Genomic DNA, 14,607 nt, shown 5'->3' on the forward strand with positions numbered 1-14,607 from the left:
GTCAGATGAATGTTGTAAATAACAAAAAATAAAAACTGTGCCAAAACAGCTATTTCTTGTTACCTTGCCTCACAAAAAGTGTAATATAGAGCAACCAAAAATCATATGTACCCTAAAATAGTACCAACAAAACTGCCACCCTATCCCGTAGTTTCCAAAATGGGGTCACTTTTTTGGAGTTTCTACTCTAGGGGTGCATCCAGGGGGGCTTCAAATGGGACATGGTGTCAAAAAACCAGTCCAGCAAAATCGGCCTTCCAAAAACCGTATGGAATTCCCTTCCTTCTGCGCCCTGCCGTGTGCCCGTACAGCAGTTTACGACCACATATGGGGTGCTTCTGTAAACTACAGAATCAGGGCCATGAATATTGAGTTTTGTTTGGCTGTTAACCCTTGCTTTGTAACTGGAAAAAATGGATTCAAATGAAAAATCTGCCAAAAAAGTGAAATTTTATCTCTATTTTCCATTAATTCTTGTGGAACACCTAAAGGGTTAACAAAGTTTGTAAAATCAGTTTTGAATACCTTGAGGGGTGTAGTTTGTAAAAAGAGTTTTTGGGTGGTTTCTATTATGTAAGCCTCACAAAGTGACTACAGACCTGAACTGCTCCTGAAAAAGTGGGTTTTAGAAATTTTCAGAAAAATTTCAAGATTTGCTTCTAAACTTCTAAGCCTTGTAACGTCCGTCCGTCCACAAAAAAAATGGCATTCCCACATTTTTCCCCATACAATCCACCTTTTTGTGCAAGTCGGATCCAGATCCATTCTTTTCAGTGGGGCCGCAAAACATACAGACAGAACACAGTGTGCTGGCCGCATCCATATGTCTGTTTCGTGGCACCTCCAAAAATATGGAACATATCCCGTTCTTGTCCGTTTTATGGACAAGGATAAGACTTAGGTGTGAGTGTATCGAGCTTCAGATCCAAGATCCAAAGTCGATTTGATCCCCAACTTAGTTTTAATGCTGTATGGAAACCTGTTTCCATACAGCATTAGGCCTATTGCACACGACCGTATGGCTTTTTCAGTGTTTTGCGATCCATTTTTCATGGATCCGTTGTTCCGTTTTTTGTTTCCGTTGTGTTTCCGTTTCTGTTCCGTTTTTCCGTTCCGTTTTTCCGTATGGCATATACAGTATACAGTAATTACATAGATAAAATTGGGCTGGGCATAACATTTTCAATAGATGGTTCAGCAAAAAACGGAACGGAAACGGAAGACATACGGATGCATTTCCGTATGTGTTCCGTTTTTTTGCGGACCCATTGACTTGAATAGAGCCACGGACTGTGATTTGCGGGCAATAATAGGACATGTTCTATGTTAAAACGGAACGGAAAAACGGAAATACGGAAACGGAATGCATACGGAGTACATTCCGTTTTTTTTGCGGACCCATTGAAATGAATGGTTCCGTATACGGACCGTATACGGAACGCAAAAAACGTCCAGTAAACGGGAAAAAAAAACGTCCGTGTGCAATAGGCCTTAAAATGTATGTGCCTCGCGTAGACAAAATTCATTAAGTCTAAAGTCGCGTGAGATTTCAGTGAATAACTTCAGCCTTTGACACGACTTTAAAGGGGTTCTGCACTTTGTTTTAACTGATGATCTATCCTCTGGATAGATCATCAGCTTCTGATCGGCGGGGGGGCGACACCCGGGAACCCCGCCGATCAGCTGTTTGAGAAGGCAGCGGCGCTCCAGTAGCGCCGCGGCCTGCTCACTGTTTACCGCTGGCCCAGTGACGTCACGACTAGTATCAACTAGCGTGGGCGGGGCTAAGCTCTGTTCACTTGAATGGAGCTTAGCCCCGCCCACGCTAGTTGATATTAGTCGTGACGTCAGTGGGCCGGCGGTAAACCGTGAGAATGCTGCGGCGCTGCTGGAGCACCGCTGCCTTCTCAAACAGCTGATCGGCGGGGGTCCCTGGTGTCGGAACCCCGCCGATCAGAAGCTGATGATCTATCCAGAGGATAGAAAACTGGAAAACTAAACCGTTAGTGTGAAAGTAGCCTAAAACTAAGTTGGGGAATTAATCGACTTCAGATTTTGGACTGTTCTATAGAGGCCAGGACATTCTGTTCTGCAAAATGCAGAACCAATGAGGCCGTTATTCGTGTTTTGCAGATCCATAATTTGTGGATCACAAAACATGCTAGGGTCATGTGCATGAGCCCTTATTCACATGTCACTGTTTTGTTTAGTGATTTCCATCAGTGATTTTGAGCCAAAACCAGGTGCGGCTCTAAACACAGAACAGGTGCAGATCTTTCCCTTCTATCTTATCTCTGAGGAGGCTCCAATCCTGGTTTTGGCTCACAATCACCGATAGATATTACTCTGCATTGGTAGAAGGGATCAGACCCTCAAAAGTCCCCTATTAAACTGCAGAATCAGTTATTTTTATTTTTTTGCTGTTAACCCTTGCTGTGTTACAGGAAAAATTTATTAAAATGGAAAAATCAGCAAAAATTTTTCACCACCATTTTCTTTTAGTTTATGTAGAATATTTTGTAAAAATCAGTTTTGAATAATTAGAGGGATGTAGTTTTTAAAATTGGTCCTAAACCTTTTGAGCCCCAGAAGATTTTTCATTTTTGTGTTTTCATTTTTTCCCTCCCTGACTATGAGTCATAACACCAGGGTGGATAAAAATCAATGATTTTTAAAATAAAAAAAAATCCGATTTTTTTGATTGAAATCAGATATTTTTTTTATATATATAAAATGCTTTTTGAGGAAAATATTACCATCCAAAGGTTATTCCATCATGAAATAAAGATTAGTTTTTTTTAATTATGTAGAATAAGGCTGTATATGTTTAATTTTTTTGGTAAATAAATTCCATTAATCCATTCACAATGGGAGGGAAGAAATGCAAATGAGCTCTTAACAAGCTTTGCCTCTAATGCCACCAGATGTAAGGCAGCTATCGTATAAGTCTATATTCAGCTCTTAAAATAAGCCTTGAGACATGACTTGGATATTAAATAAGCCAGCACCTCATCTGCAGACAGCTGTTTCGGGGTGATTGCCCTTCATCAGTGCAGAGCAGAGAGTACTGGCTTAACTGGGTAGGAGGCCTGTGTCTGAAACAGCTGTCTGCAGATGAGGTGCTGGCTTATTTGATATCCAAGTCATGTCTCAAGGCTTATTTTAAGAGCTGAATATTGACTTATAAGATAAGCTGCCTTACATCTGGTGGCATTAGAGTCAAAGCTTGTTAAGAGCTCATTTGCATTTCTTCCCTCCCAGAATTCCAGAGGAGCATGTATGGCCTAAAAGTCTCCTCACACTGATTAAGGTGCTCTCTCCCTAAGGAGAGTTAGTTTCCCCCTTTGTCCATTCACAATGTCATGCTCTTCCATGTAAGATTATTGGGCAGTTTCTCTGCCTACAAGATATTATCACAGATGCTTGCTTTACTTTTGCAGTTCTCAAAACTGAATTAGACTCAGCAGAGATCACATGCCTCTTCTTCACAGCAAAAATGTTATAACATGAACAGAGTTGAGAAAAATACCTTAATCCTAACTGTGCTGTTCTACAAACCTATGAATACAGAATCAATCTAATCAAACTAATATGAAAAGTTGTTGTTCTAAAAATCTTCATCTACTTGCATATTATAAGTTATACCAGCAAGAATTAGTCTTTATGTAGAAAACTATGATTTAAATCAAGCCTTGATGACTAGTGATTTAAATCGTGATTTAAATCAAATCCACCCTGCATAACACTTTTTATTTTTCCAGTTGACATAGCTGTATGCGGGCTTGCTTTTTGTGGACCATTTGTACTTTCTAATGGCACCAATTGTTGCATACAATGTAGTCGGAAGCTGGAAAAAAAATTTCCAAATAGGGTGAAATTGGAAAAAATGCTATTTCACCAGTTTTTATGGGTTTTGTTTTTACAGCGTTCCCTATGCAGTAAAACTGACCTGCCCCCTTCATTCCCTGGGTCAGTACAATTACACAGTTATCACTAGAGATGAGCAAATTGACTTTAGATGAAACATCCAAAGTCGATTGGCAGAAAACTTCGCTAGAATACTGTACGGAGTGAGTGCTCCGTACAGTATTAGAATGTATTGGCTCCTAACAGCTGAAGTTATTACTTCGCAAAGTCTCACGAGACTTAGGGTAATAACTTCAAAAATGAATTTCTACTATTAGAAACCTTTTCCCAAACCCCCTCCTTATTTGGTGTCAACTGTAATCGTATTGACCCCCAGAATAAGGACATCATGTCATTTTTAGTGCACACTGGACACCGTTTTATCAAAACACAAAAAACTTTGCATTGTGGGATTTTTCAGTTTCACCCAACAAATAATTTTTTTCTGTTTTCCAATATAAGACATGGTAAATTAAATGATGCCATTAAAAATCTCAATAAGTAAGCCCTCATATGACTATATGAATGGAAAATTTAAAAAGCTATGGCTATTGGAATGTATGGAAGAAAAAACAAAAATGCAAAAATGAAAATGGGCCTGGTTCTTTAAGGGGTTAATATCTATTTTATGAGGGATGGCTATATGTCTTAAAAGCAGAGAATTAAAAAAATGTGAAATTGAAACTTTTGAAATTTAGAAAATAGTTCTTGCACATTTCTCTAAATTTGGGATTTTTTTTGTTGTAAATGAAGGTAAAGCAAATCAAATTTACCATTAACAAGTGTCACGAGAAGACAATCTCTATAATAGCTTGGATAAGTAGAAGCATTCCAAAGTTATTACCACATAAAGAGACATGTCATATTTACAGAATTATCCTGTATCATCAGATTCTGGGTATGGTAATAGGAACACCTGTGGCTCCAGCGTTCACCACCCTATTTTTGTCTCTTTCGAAAGGGAAGATGAATTACTTTGTCAGTAACCCTTATGTGCAATATTTGAGATTAGAGGCCCTAAACCCCATGGATCCCCAGGAAATGAACTGTGTGGGTGGTCGGAAATGTGCACAGCCGCTCCATTCATTTCTATGGAAGTTCTGGAAATAGCAGAGTACAGAACTCAGCTATATCCGGAGCTCCCATACGAATGAACGGAATTGCCGTGCATTTCCGACCACTCGCTCAGTTCATTTCAGGAAGGGGTTCCACAGGGTTTGGGGCCCTTGTAATCGGTGGAGGTCCCAGCGGGAGGACCCCATCCGATCTAATAATTAACAAATATCCTGTGGATAGGGGATAACTTGATATACCCAGAATATCAAGACTGTGGCTACAGTGTTCACCACCCTATATTTTTTGTCAGTAACCGTTATGTGCAATATTTGAGATTGGGGGCCCTAAACCCTGTGGATACGATCTGGCTGTGCAGCACTAAGATACAGACTTTGTTGCTGAAGGGTTCCTTTGTAGATGAGCCAACACAGAACTTGTTAGAGATGGAATACTCCTTTAAGGATATGTACCAGTGAGAAAACCTATATTATCTTTTAAGCGCAGCACTAAGATACAGAATTTGTTGGCAGAGTGTTCCTTTGTGGATCGGCCAACACAGAATTGGTTAGAGGGTCTGATGCCTAGAGGAAACCACCGTTGTGGACAGAGGCTATAGACACAAGATATTGGTTCAGAGTATTGTAGCCAAGTTGATTATGTGTACAGAGGCACTGGGACTGCTCAATCTTAATTAACAGAACAATCTCAGGTTCTTCTTGGTGTTGTTGTTATCCAACTATGAATTCAATGTAGTTCTTATACTGTAAGTGCTCTTTGTTTATTGTGTCTTCTTTGTATTTAAAACAAAGTGTAGAAACACTCCAAGAAAATTCCACTTCAAATAAAGTATTTGTCACGATCTGGATTTATATGATCTGGTCTGATGTAGAGGTCTTAACAAAGCGCAGCCTCAATAACGATGATATTTTTGGATTGTTCAGCGATGCAGTTCTTTTATTCATACTGAGTACACAAAGCAAAGTGTTGGCTCATAGATGGACTTTCTCAATCTATGAGCTGCAATGTTACCATTGATACCATTGATTGATGCTGTCAACTTTCGAATAAATAATAGATACATCTCACCAGACCAAATTCAGCTTTATGCTTTATTGTTCTTCCTATTGTATCTCTTCTGATACTGTTCACTTCTTTATGAATGTATCACAGCCACTACACACTTTACAGAGCTCTGTGGTTCCGATGCCAGGCTTCAGCACCGTAGCTTATTGGCCAGAGTGAAAGGAGTCACACACTGACAGATCTTATAGTGATAAACTAGGTCCTGGAAAACCCCTTTAAAGGGTTTGTCTCGTTTCAGGAGGAACCCAGGCAACACAAGAGGTCTACCAGCAATAAAGAAGTGATCATTATTTACTTGACAGATTCTGTGTTGCTGCTCTGGTTCTCCCAGCCGGGATCTGTTTATCCGGCTGTAGCGGTGACATCATGTTACCGCTGCAGCCAATCATGGCTCTCTTTACAAACCACTGAGGCTGGTGATTGGCTGCAGTGTTCACATTGTTGTTGATATGACATCACAGCTACAGCCGGAAGAAGCAGAGTGGTGGTGCAGGATCCGTCAGATAAGTAATGAATTACAGGAGCATCCCGTGTTGTCTGACTTCAGGAGGAAACTGAGAAAATATTTAATATTAGTCTGTTAAATCAAAATACTAAATTGGTGAATAAATGTTACAATTCAGTGTAGAAGACACTCACATGTGATTAGATCTCCTTCCCCGATTTGTTTTCTTTCCTATTACAGGAGTTCCAAAATGTTCTGGATTGGTCAGTGGAAGTTGGTCTAGTGTCTGTTGAAACAAAAGATACTAACATCAGTCTTATCAGCAGTTTTAGGGAATTTAAAGGGGTTTTCCAGACTCCTGATATTGATGAACTATCCTCAGGCTCTGATCATTATAAAATATGTGATTATAAATATGTAAAGTCACCCCTCTAGGTCTAGGTAATATAATTAAAACAAGTTTATTAGAAGCAGAATAAAAGCAGACAAAAAAAGAGATAAAACCCATACAAAAATAAATAAATATATAGTGCACATATATAGCTACTATCACACTAGCGTTTTTGCTGGATCCGGTTGTATTATCTTTAAGATAGCCAAGATGGATCCGCCATGAACTCCATTGAAAGTCATGACAGATTGTGGGTCATGACAGATCCGTCTTGCTCCGCATCCTATGACAGAAAGAAAACTGCAGCATGCTGCAGTTTGCTCTCTGGTATGAGAACACAACCAATCGGAATGGAATGCATTTTGTAGCATTCAGTTTTGTTCAATTACGTTTTGTCCCCATTGACAATGAATGAGGACAAAACAGAAGCGTTTTTTCCCGGTACTGAGACCCTATGATGGATCTCAATACCGGAAAATAGAAAGCTAGTGTGAAAGTAGCCTTAACGAAGTATAAAAACAGACAACAGTTTGTGGACCATATATAGTTTTTTCAGATAACAGATTGATCTTCACAGCATGGTGATTTTGGTAAAAATTATTGGATGTTGATATTATCAACCATGTTCATTTGTGGTTATATATGTATCAAAAGTTATTTTGTTGTTCCCTAACCATGTTCCTTTGTTGCTATATATAAGTTTGATATTCTTTTTGTAACTTTGCATTTAGCGTTGTAGAAGTTAAACATATTTCATATATATAATGCTGGCCTTGGATGCTGATACTTGTAATATAAACAATTGCTTGATTCTTGTATACTTTATAGTTTTTACTCACTGCATCCCCACTGTGGTGTTTTGACTAGAGTTATCTGAAAAAAAATATATGGTCCGGTAGTCAGCATACTTTTAGATTTAAAGGTCATCATAATCACTTCTGTTTCAGGTAGCCGCTGAGCTCACCTAAGCTCTGGTGAATGATGCAGGCTCCCAGCAGCTTTCTAAGGACAGCGCCGTACATCATATAGTGGCAGTGCTTGGTATTGCAGCTTAGCCCCACTGACTCGAATGGGGCTGAGCTGCAACTAGGCAATGTGACCGATGTACAGTGATATCACTAGGAAGAGGATGTGGAGCTCAAGGCCTCATCTAACAGCTGATCAGCAGGGGTCTGGGGTGTCGCAACACTGCAGATCTGATACTGATGACCTGTCCTCGGGATAAGTCATAAATATCTTTTCCTGGATAACCCTTGAATTGTCTGTTTTTAGACTTATACACACAGTGGATATAAAAAGTCTACACACCCCTATTAAAATGTCAGATTTCTGTGATGTAAAAAAATGAGACAAAGATAAATCATTTCAGAACCTTTAGGCCTCTTTCACACTACCGTATGGCTATTTTAGTGTTTTGCGGTCCGTTTTTCACGGATCCGTTGTTCCGTTTTTTTGTTTCCGTTTCGGTTCCGTTTTTCTGTATGGCATATACAGTATAAAGTAATTACATAGAACAAATTGGGCTGGGCATAACATTTTCAATAGATGGTTCTGCAAAAAAAAACGGAACTGATACGAAAGACATACGGATGCATTTCCGTATGTATTCCGTTTTTTTTGCAGACCCATTGACTTTAATGGAGCCATGGAACGTGATTTGCGGCCAAATACAGGACATGTTCTATCTTTGCACGGAACGGAGATACGGAAACAGAATGCATACGGAGTACATTACATTTTATTGCGGACCCATTGAAATGAAAAGTTCCGTATACGGACCGGACTTTTAGGTAGAGGGAAGAAAAAATATAAAAATAAAATAATATGGTTGCATAAGTGTGCACACCCTTTGGCCGAATGCACACGGCCGTGTTCCGCGGCCGAGAGCGGTCAGTGGTATGCCAGGCTGAATTCCTGTTCAGAGCAGGAGCTCACGGCGTCATTGGTTGCTATGACGCCGTGCGCTTCATGTCGCCGCTGCACTACAGTAATACACTATACGAGTGACACCCGCCCGGCACCCCTATAGAAATGCCTATTCTTGTCCGCAAGCTGCGGACAAGAATAGGACATGTTCTATCTTTTGCGGAGATGCGGACCTGAAGATCGGGGCCGCTCTCCGCAAATGCGGATGCTGACAGCACACTGTGTACTGTCCACATCCATTCCGTCCCCATAGAAAATGAGATTTTGAAAGGACGAAGTCAAGACAAAGAGTTTCAGAAAGCATAGAATAGAAAGAGCAGACGGTTGAACGATTTGCGAGCATGTTTCTTGTGTTTTACTATGGGAAAAGATGGGTCAGGGTGAAGGAAGTAAAAAGCGTATGCAAACTGTAAGAAAGGAGAGACTGATGTGAAAAGAAAGAATAAGAGGTGGAAGTTATGGAGAAATTTGAAGGTAAAACACAGCAATGAAAAAAGAAGCAGGAAGCAAGGCGAAACAATACTGCAACATACCTGCGCTGTGAACAACTTTGTCTGTGTAAATCACATAGCATCCCTAGTATTTCCTGCCCTAACTGCTAGGCACTTAAACAAGATGGCACTTAGACAAATATGGCATTTTAAATCAAATAATACCTATCCCTACACGAGTGCCTCCCCTTAGACTGTGTCTAGATTTATTGGGTGTGAGCTTAGATCTAGGGGTAATTTAGCTTATTAACGTATTACTCAATCAAACATAACACATGAGGAGAAATGCTATGTAGAGGTAAAGAAACGAAGCTAAAGACCTGGATGTGCCATAAAGTTCATTATGTATCATAGACATACACAGAACTAAGTACCATAAGATAACACTTGCAGGGAAGAGAGTGGGATCACCAGAGATGGGTATTATGTAGCAACTCACCATCCCCACCTCCTCAGGCAGAGAGTTCCATAGTCTCACTGCTCTTACCGTAAAGAATCCTTTTCTATGTTTGTGTACAAACCTTCTTTCCTCCAGACGCAGAGGATGTCCCCTTGTCACCGTCCTGGGGATAAATAGATGATGGGATAGATCTCTGTACTGACCCCTGATATATTTATACATAGTAATTAAATCTCCCCTCAGTCGTCTTTTTTCTAAAGTGAATAACCCTAATTTTGATACTTGAAATTTTAAACGTGATGTTGTGACACAGCAGGAGAAATTATTGATCCCAAATCAGCCACACAGTAAAAACTTGGGATACATAACTTTATACTTACTTCACTCTCTGCAAAATGTCTCTCTCCCTTTAAGCAAAGTGAGGATCTTCTTAAAGTTTTTTCATCACCATCATCAAACACTATTGGTCAAAAATAATACTGTAATGTTAGTTGTGGCTTACTGATCAAGTTGATCAAAACAGACAATTTCAACCAAAACAAAACAAAACAAAGGATCATTTTGGCCAACCAATGACAGACCATTATCACTTGAAAACAAGTCAGCCGTGTTTAATATTTTCATACGATAGTTGGACAAAAGATCTTTATTTCAAAGAAACTTCCCAGAAAGATCTGTATTACCCTATATGTTCTAAAATGTGTATGGTCTTGTCTGTGAAATGAACGTTTAGCAGATCTGTATTTGTTCAACCATCAACCAACTTCTATCTAAAGGTCCCTTTACACGGGACAATGTACCGGTAGATTGTAGGGAGGGAAGCATTCCTTCCCGACAATCTGCTGGTCGCTAGTGGAGGAGACCACTGCATTTACATGCAGCGATCTCCTCCAGAGTATGGGGAGGAGTGATCGCTAATGCCATTGATCTTCCCCATAACGACTCTGATTCCTGGCAGAAGATAATGTTTACACAGCACGATCTGCCACCAGGAAACGACAATTTTAGTGTTCGCACAAATGATCCAATTACCCGATGAACGAGGTGATTCTGGGCCAGTGTAAAAGGTCCGCAATGTGTATGGCCAGCATTAGAAACAAACAATTCCCTAACTTTTAATATCAGAATACTTAACCCCTTAAGGAGCTTGCCATTTTTCACCTTGAGGACCAGGCGATTTTTTGCAAATCTGACATGTGTCCCTTTATGTGGTGATAACTTTAAAACGCTTTTACTTATCCAAGCCATTCTAAAAATGTTTTCTCGTCACATATTGTACTTCATGACAGTGGTAAATTTGAGTCAAAATATTTCATTTTTATTTATAAAAAAAATACAAAATTTACCAATAATTTGGAAAAATTTGCAATTTTCGAAATGTCTATTTCTCTGCTTTTAAAACAGATAAAACAGATACTGATACCTCCTAAAATAGTTACGGCATTACTTTACATTTCCCATATGTCTACTTCATGTTTGGATCACTTTGTAGAATGACATTTCTTTTTTCTTGGGGGGACGGGACGTTAGAAGGCTTAGAAGTTTAGAAGCAAAACCCACTTTTTAAAAACCAGTTCAGGTCTGAAGTCACTTTGTGAGGTTTACATAATAGAAACCACCCATAAATGGCCCCATTTTAGAAAATACACCCCTCAAGGTATTCAAAACTGATTTTACAAACTTTGTTCATCCTTTAGGTGTTCCACAAAAATTAAAGGAAAATGGAGATGAAATTTCAAAAATTCACTTTTTGGGCAGATTTTCAATTTTTTCCAGTAATCAAGCAAGGGTTAACAGCGAAACAAAACTCAATATTTATTATCCTGATACTGTAGTTTACAGAAACACCCCATATGTAGTCGTAAACTGCTGAACGGGCACACGGCAGGGAGCAGAAGGAAAGGAACGCCATATGGTTTTTGGAGGGCAGATTTCACTGGGATAATTGTAAGTTGCCATTTCACATTTGAAGATCCCCTGATGCACTCCTAGAGTAGAAACTCCCAAAAAAATGACCCCATTTTGGAAACTACGGGATAAGGTGGCAGTTTTTGTTGGTACCATTTTAGGGTACATATGATTTTTGGTTGCTCTATATTACACTTTTTTGTGAGGAAAGGTAACAAAAAATAACAGTTTGGGGACCATTTTTATTATTTGTTATTTACAATGTTCATCTGACAGGTTAGATCATGTGGTATTTTTTATAGAGCAGGTTGTTACAATACCAAAAAAAAAATTTTTTTTTGTGTCTCCATATTCTGAAAACCATAGTTATTTTATATATTTTTTTAATATTTTTTATTTTTTAGGCGTCTTATGTAGGGGCTCAATTTTTTCAGTATGAGATGACAGTTTGATTGGTACAATTTTAGGGTGCTCATGACTTTTTGATCGCTTGGTATTACACTTTTTGTGATGTAAGGTGACAAAAAATTGCTTTTTTGACATGGTTTTTATTTTTATTTTTTTACGGTGCTCACCTGAGGGGTTAGGTCATGTAGGCGGTGATACCTAATATGTAAACTTTTTTTGTTTATTTAAGTTTTACACAATAACAGCGTTTTGTTTTAGTATCTCCATATTCTCCATTATTTTGTGGGTGATTGTCTTAGGTAGGGTCTCATTTTTTGACCAGACGGAGTAAATCATGTGATATTTGTTACACACGCATACCGAATATATGTATTTTTTTTCTATTTTTTACAATTTTATAAATGTCTCTTTTTATGGGAAAGGGGCTTTTTTTTCTTAATTGAAACTTAAATTTTTTTTTCATTGTTAAACACACTGGGCCAGATTTATCATTAGCTCAAGTCAGAATAATGGAGTGAAAAAGTCGAAAATTTTTGCGCAATCACTAAAACTGCGCAAAAATTTGCGACTTTTTTCTGCTCTGCACTATGCTCGCCAGTTTTCTGAAAGTGGGCGTGTTTTCTTATGTAAATGAATCTCTAGACAGATTTACTATTGCGACTATTTAAAAAGTCCCAAAAAAATACGCAATTTCACTCCAGTGAGGACCATGCTTATCTTTTGAGACTTTTTAATAGAACATGCGACTTTTTGGTAAAGACGTGCGACTTTTTCGTAAAGATGTGCGACTTTTGTAAAGCTGCTTACTGACAAACTGCTACCGTCAAACCACATTTATTACAGTCTTAAAGGGCCGATCATAAATCTGACTTGGCTAAAACTGACTTTAGCCATATGTGAAAGTGGAGTGAGCTGTCATAGTAATGATAAATCTGGCCCACAGTTTTTTCACTTTTATTATTTTTTATTTTTGTCCTACTATAGTACTTCAACATTACAGGGTCTGATCCCTGTTTCAAGGCAGCACATTACATCTGTGTAAGGCCTCATGCACATGACCGTTTTTTTTTGCGGTCCGCAAAAACGGGTTCCGTAGTTCCGTGATCCGTTTTTCCTTCCGTGGGTCTTCCTTGATTTTTGGAGGATCCACGGACATGAAGAAAAAAGTCGTTTTGGTGTCTGCCTGGCCGTGCAGAGGCAAACGGATCCGTCCTGACTTACAATGCAAGTCAAGGGGGACGGATCCGTTTGACGTTGACACAATATGGTGCAATTGCAAACGGATCCATCCCCCATTGACTTTCAATGTAAAGTCAGGAGTCCCTATTATACCATCGGATCTGAGTTTTCTCCAATCTAATATTTTAACTTGAAGCGTCCCCATCACCATGGGAACGCCTCTATGTTAGAATATACCATCGGATTTGAGTTACATCGTGAAAACTCATATCAGACAGTATATTCTAACACAGAGGCGTTCCCATGGTGATGGGGACGCTTCTAGTTAGAATATACTACGAACTGTGTACATGACTGCCCCCTGCTGCCTGGCAGCACCCGATCTCTTACAGGGGGCTGTGATCAGCACAATTAACCCCTCAGGTGCCACACCTGAAGGGGTTAACTGTGCGTATCATAGCCCCCTGTAAGAGATCAGGGGCTGCCAGGCAGCAGGGGGCAGACCCCCATCCCTCCCCAGTTTGAATATCATTGGTGGCCAGTGTGCGCCCCCCCCCTCCCCCGGCCCCCTCTCCCTCCCTCTATTGTATTATCATTGGTGGCCAGTGTGCGGCCCCCCCTCCCTCCCTCTATTGTATTATCATTAGGGGCAGTGTGCGGCCCCCTCGGCCCCCCTCCCTCCCTCCATTGTATTATCATTGGTGGCCAGTGTGCGCCCCGCCCCCGGCCCCCCCTCTATTGTATTTACCACCTCAGCCCCCCTAGCTTAAACACCCTTAATGACCAGGCCACTTTTTACACTTCTGACCTACACTACTTTCACCGTTTATTGCTCGGTCATGCAACTTACCACCCAAATGAATTTTACCTCCTTTTCTTCTCACTAATAGAGCTTTCATTTTGTGGTATTTCATTGCTGCTGACATTTTTACTTTTTTTGTTATTAATCGAAATTTAACGATTTATTTGCAAAAAAAAACGATATTTTTCACTTTCAGTTGTAAAATTTTGCAAAAAAAAACGACATCCATATATACATTTTTCTCTAAATTTATTGTTCTACATGTCTTTGATAAAAAAAAAATGTTTGGGTAAAAAAAAAAAATATGGTTTCAGTAAAAGTTATAGCGTTTACAAACTATGGTACAAAAATTTGAATTTCCGCTTTTTGAAGCAGCTCTGACTTTCTGAGCACCTGTCATGTTTCCTGAGGTTCTACAATGCCCAGACAGTACAAACACCCCACAAATGACCCCATTTCGGAAAGTACACACCCTAAGGTATTCGCTGATGGGCATAGTGAGTTCATAGAACTTTTTATTTTTAGTCACAAGTTAGTTGAAAATGCTGATTTTTTTTTTTTTTTCTTACAAAGTCTCATATTCCACTAACTTGTGACAAAAAATAAAAACTT

General features: G+C 39.4%; 1 protein-coding gene across 1 annotated transcript in view; it reads right to left on the bottom strand.

Moving 5' to 3' along the window:
- Positions 1–14,607, bottom strand: part of ARID4B (AT-rich interaction domain 4B) — a 557,657-nt gene that overhangs the window by 318,122 nt on the left and 224,928 nt on the right. The window contains exons 6-7 of the mRNA XM_040429305.1: positions 10,079–10,158; positions 6,685–6,776 (exon numbers count right to left, since the gene is read on the bottom strand). Coding sequence (XP_040285239.1) covers positions 6,685–6,776; positions 10,079–10,158 — 172 coding nt within the window. The remainder of the gene's footprint in view (positions 1–6,684; positions 6,777–10,078; positions 10,159–14,607) is intronic.

This window comes from Bufo bufo, chromosome 4 (assembly GCF_905171765.1).
Source record: "Bufo bufo chromosome 4, aBufBuf1.1, whole genome shotgun sequence".
In the NCBI taxonomy this organism is placed as follows: Eukaryota; Metazoa; Chordata; class Amphibia; order Anura; family Bufonidae; genus Bufo; species Bufo bufo.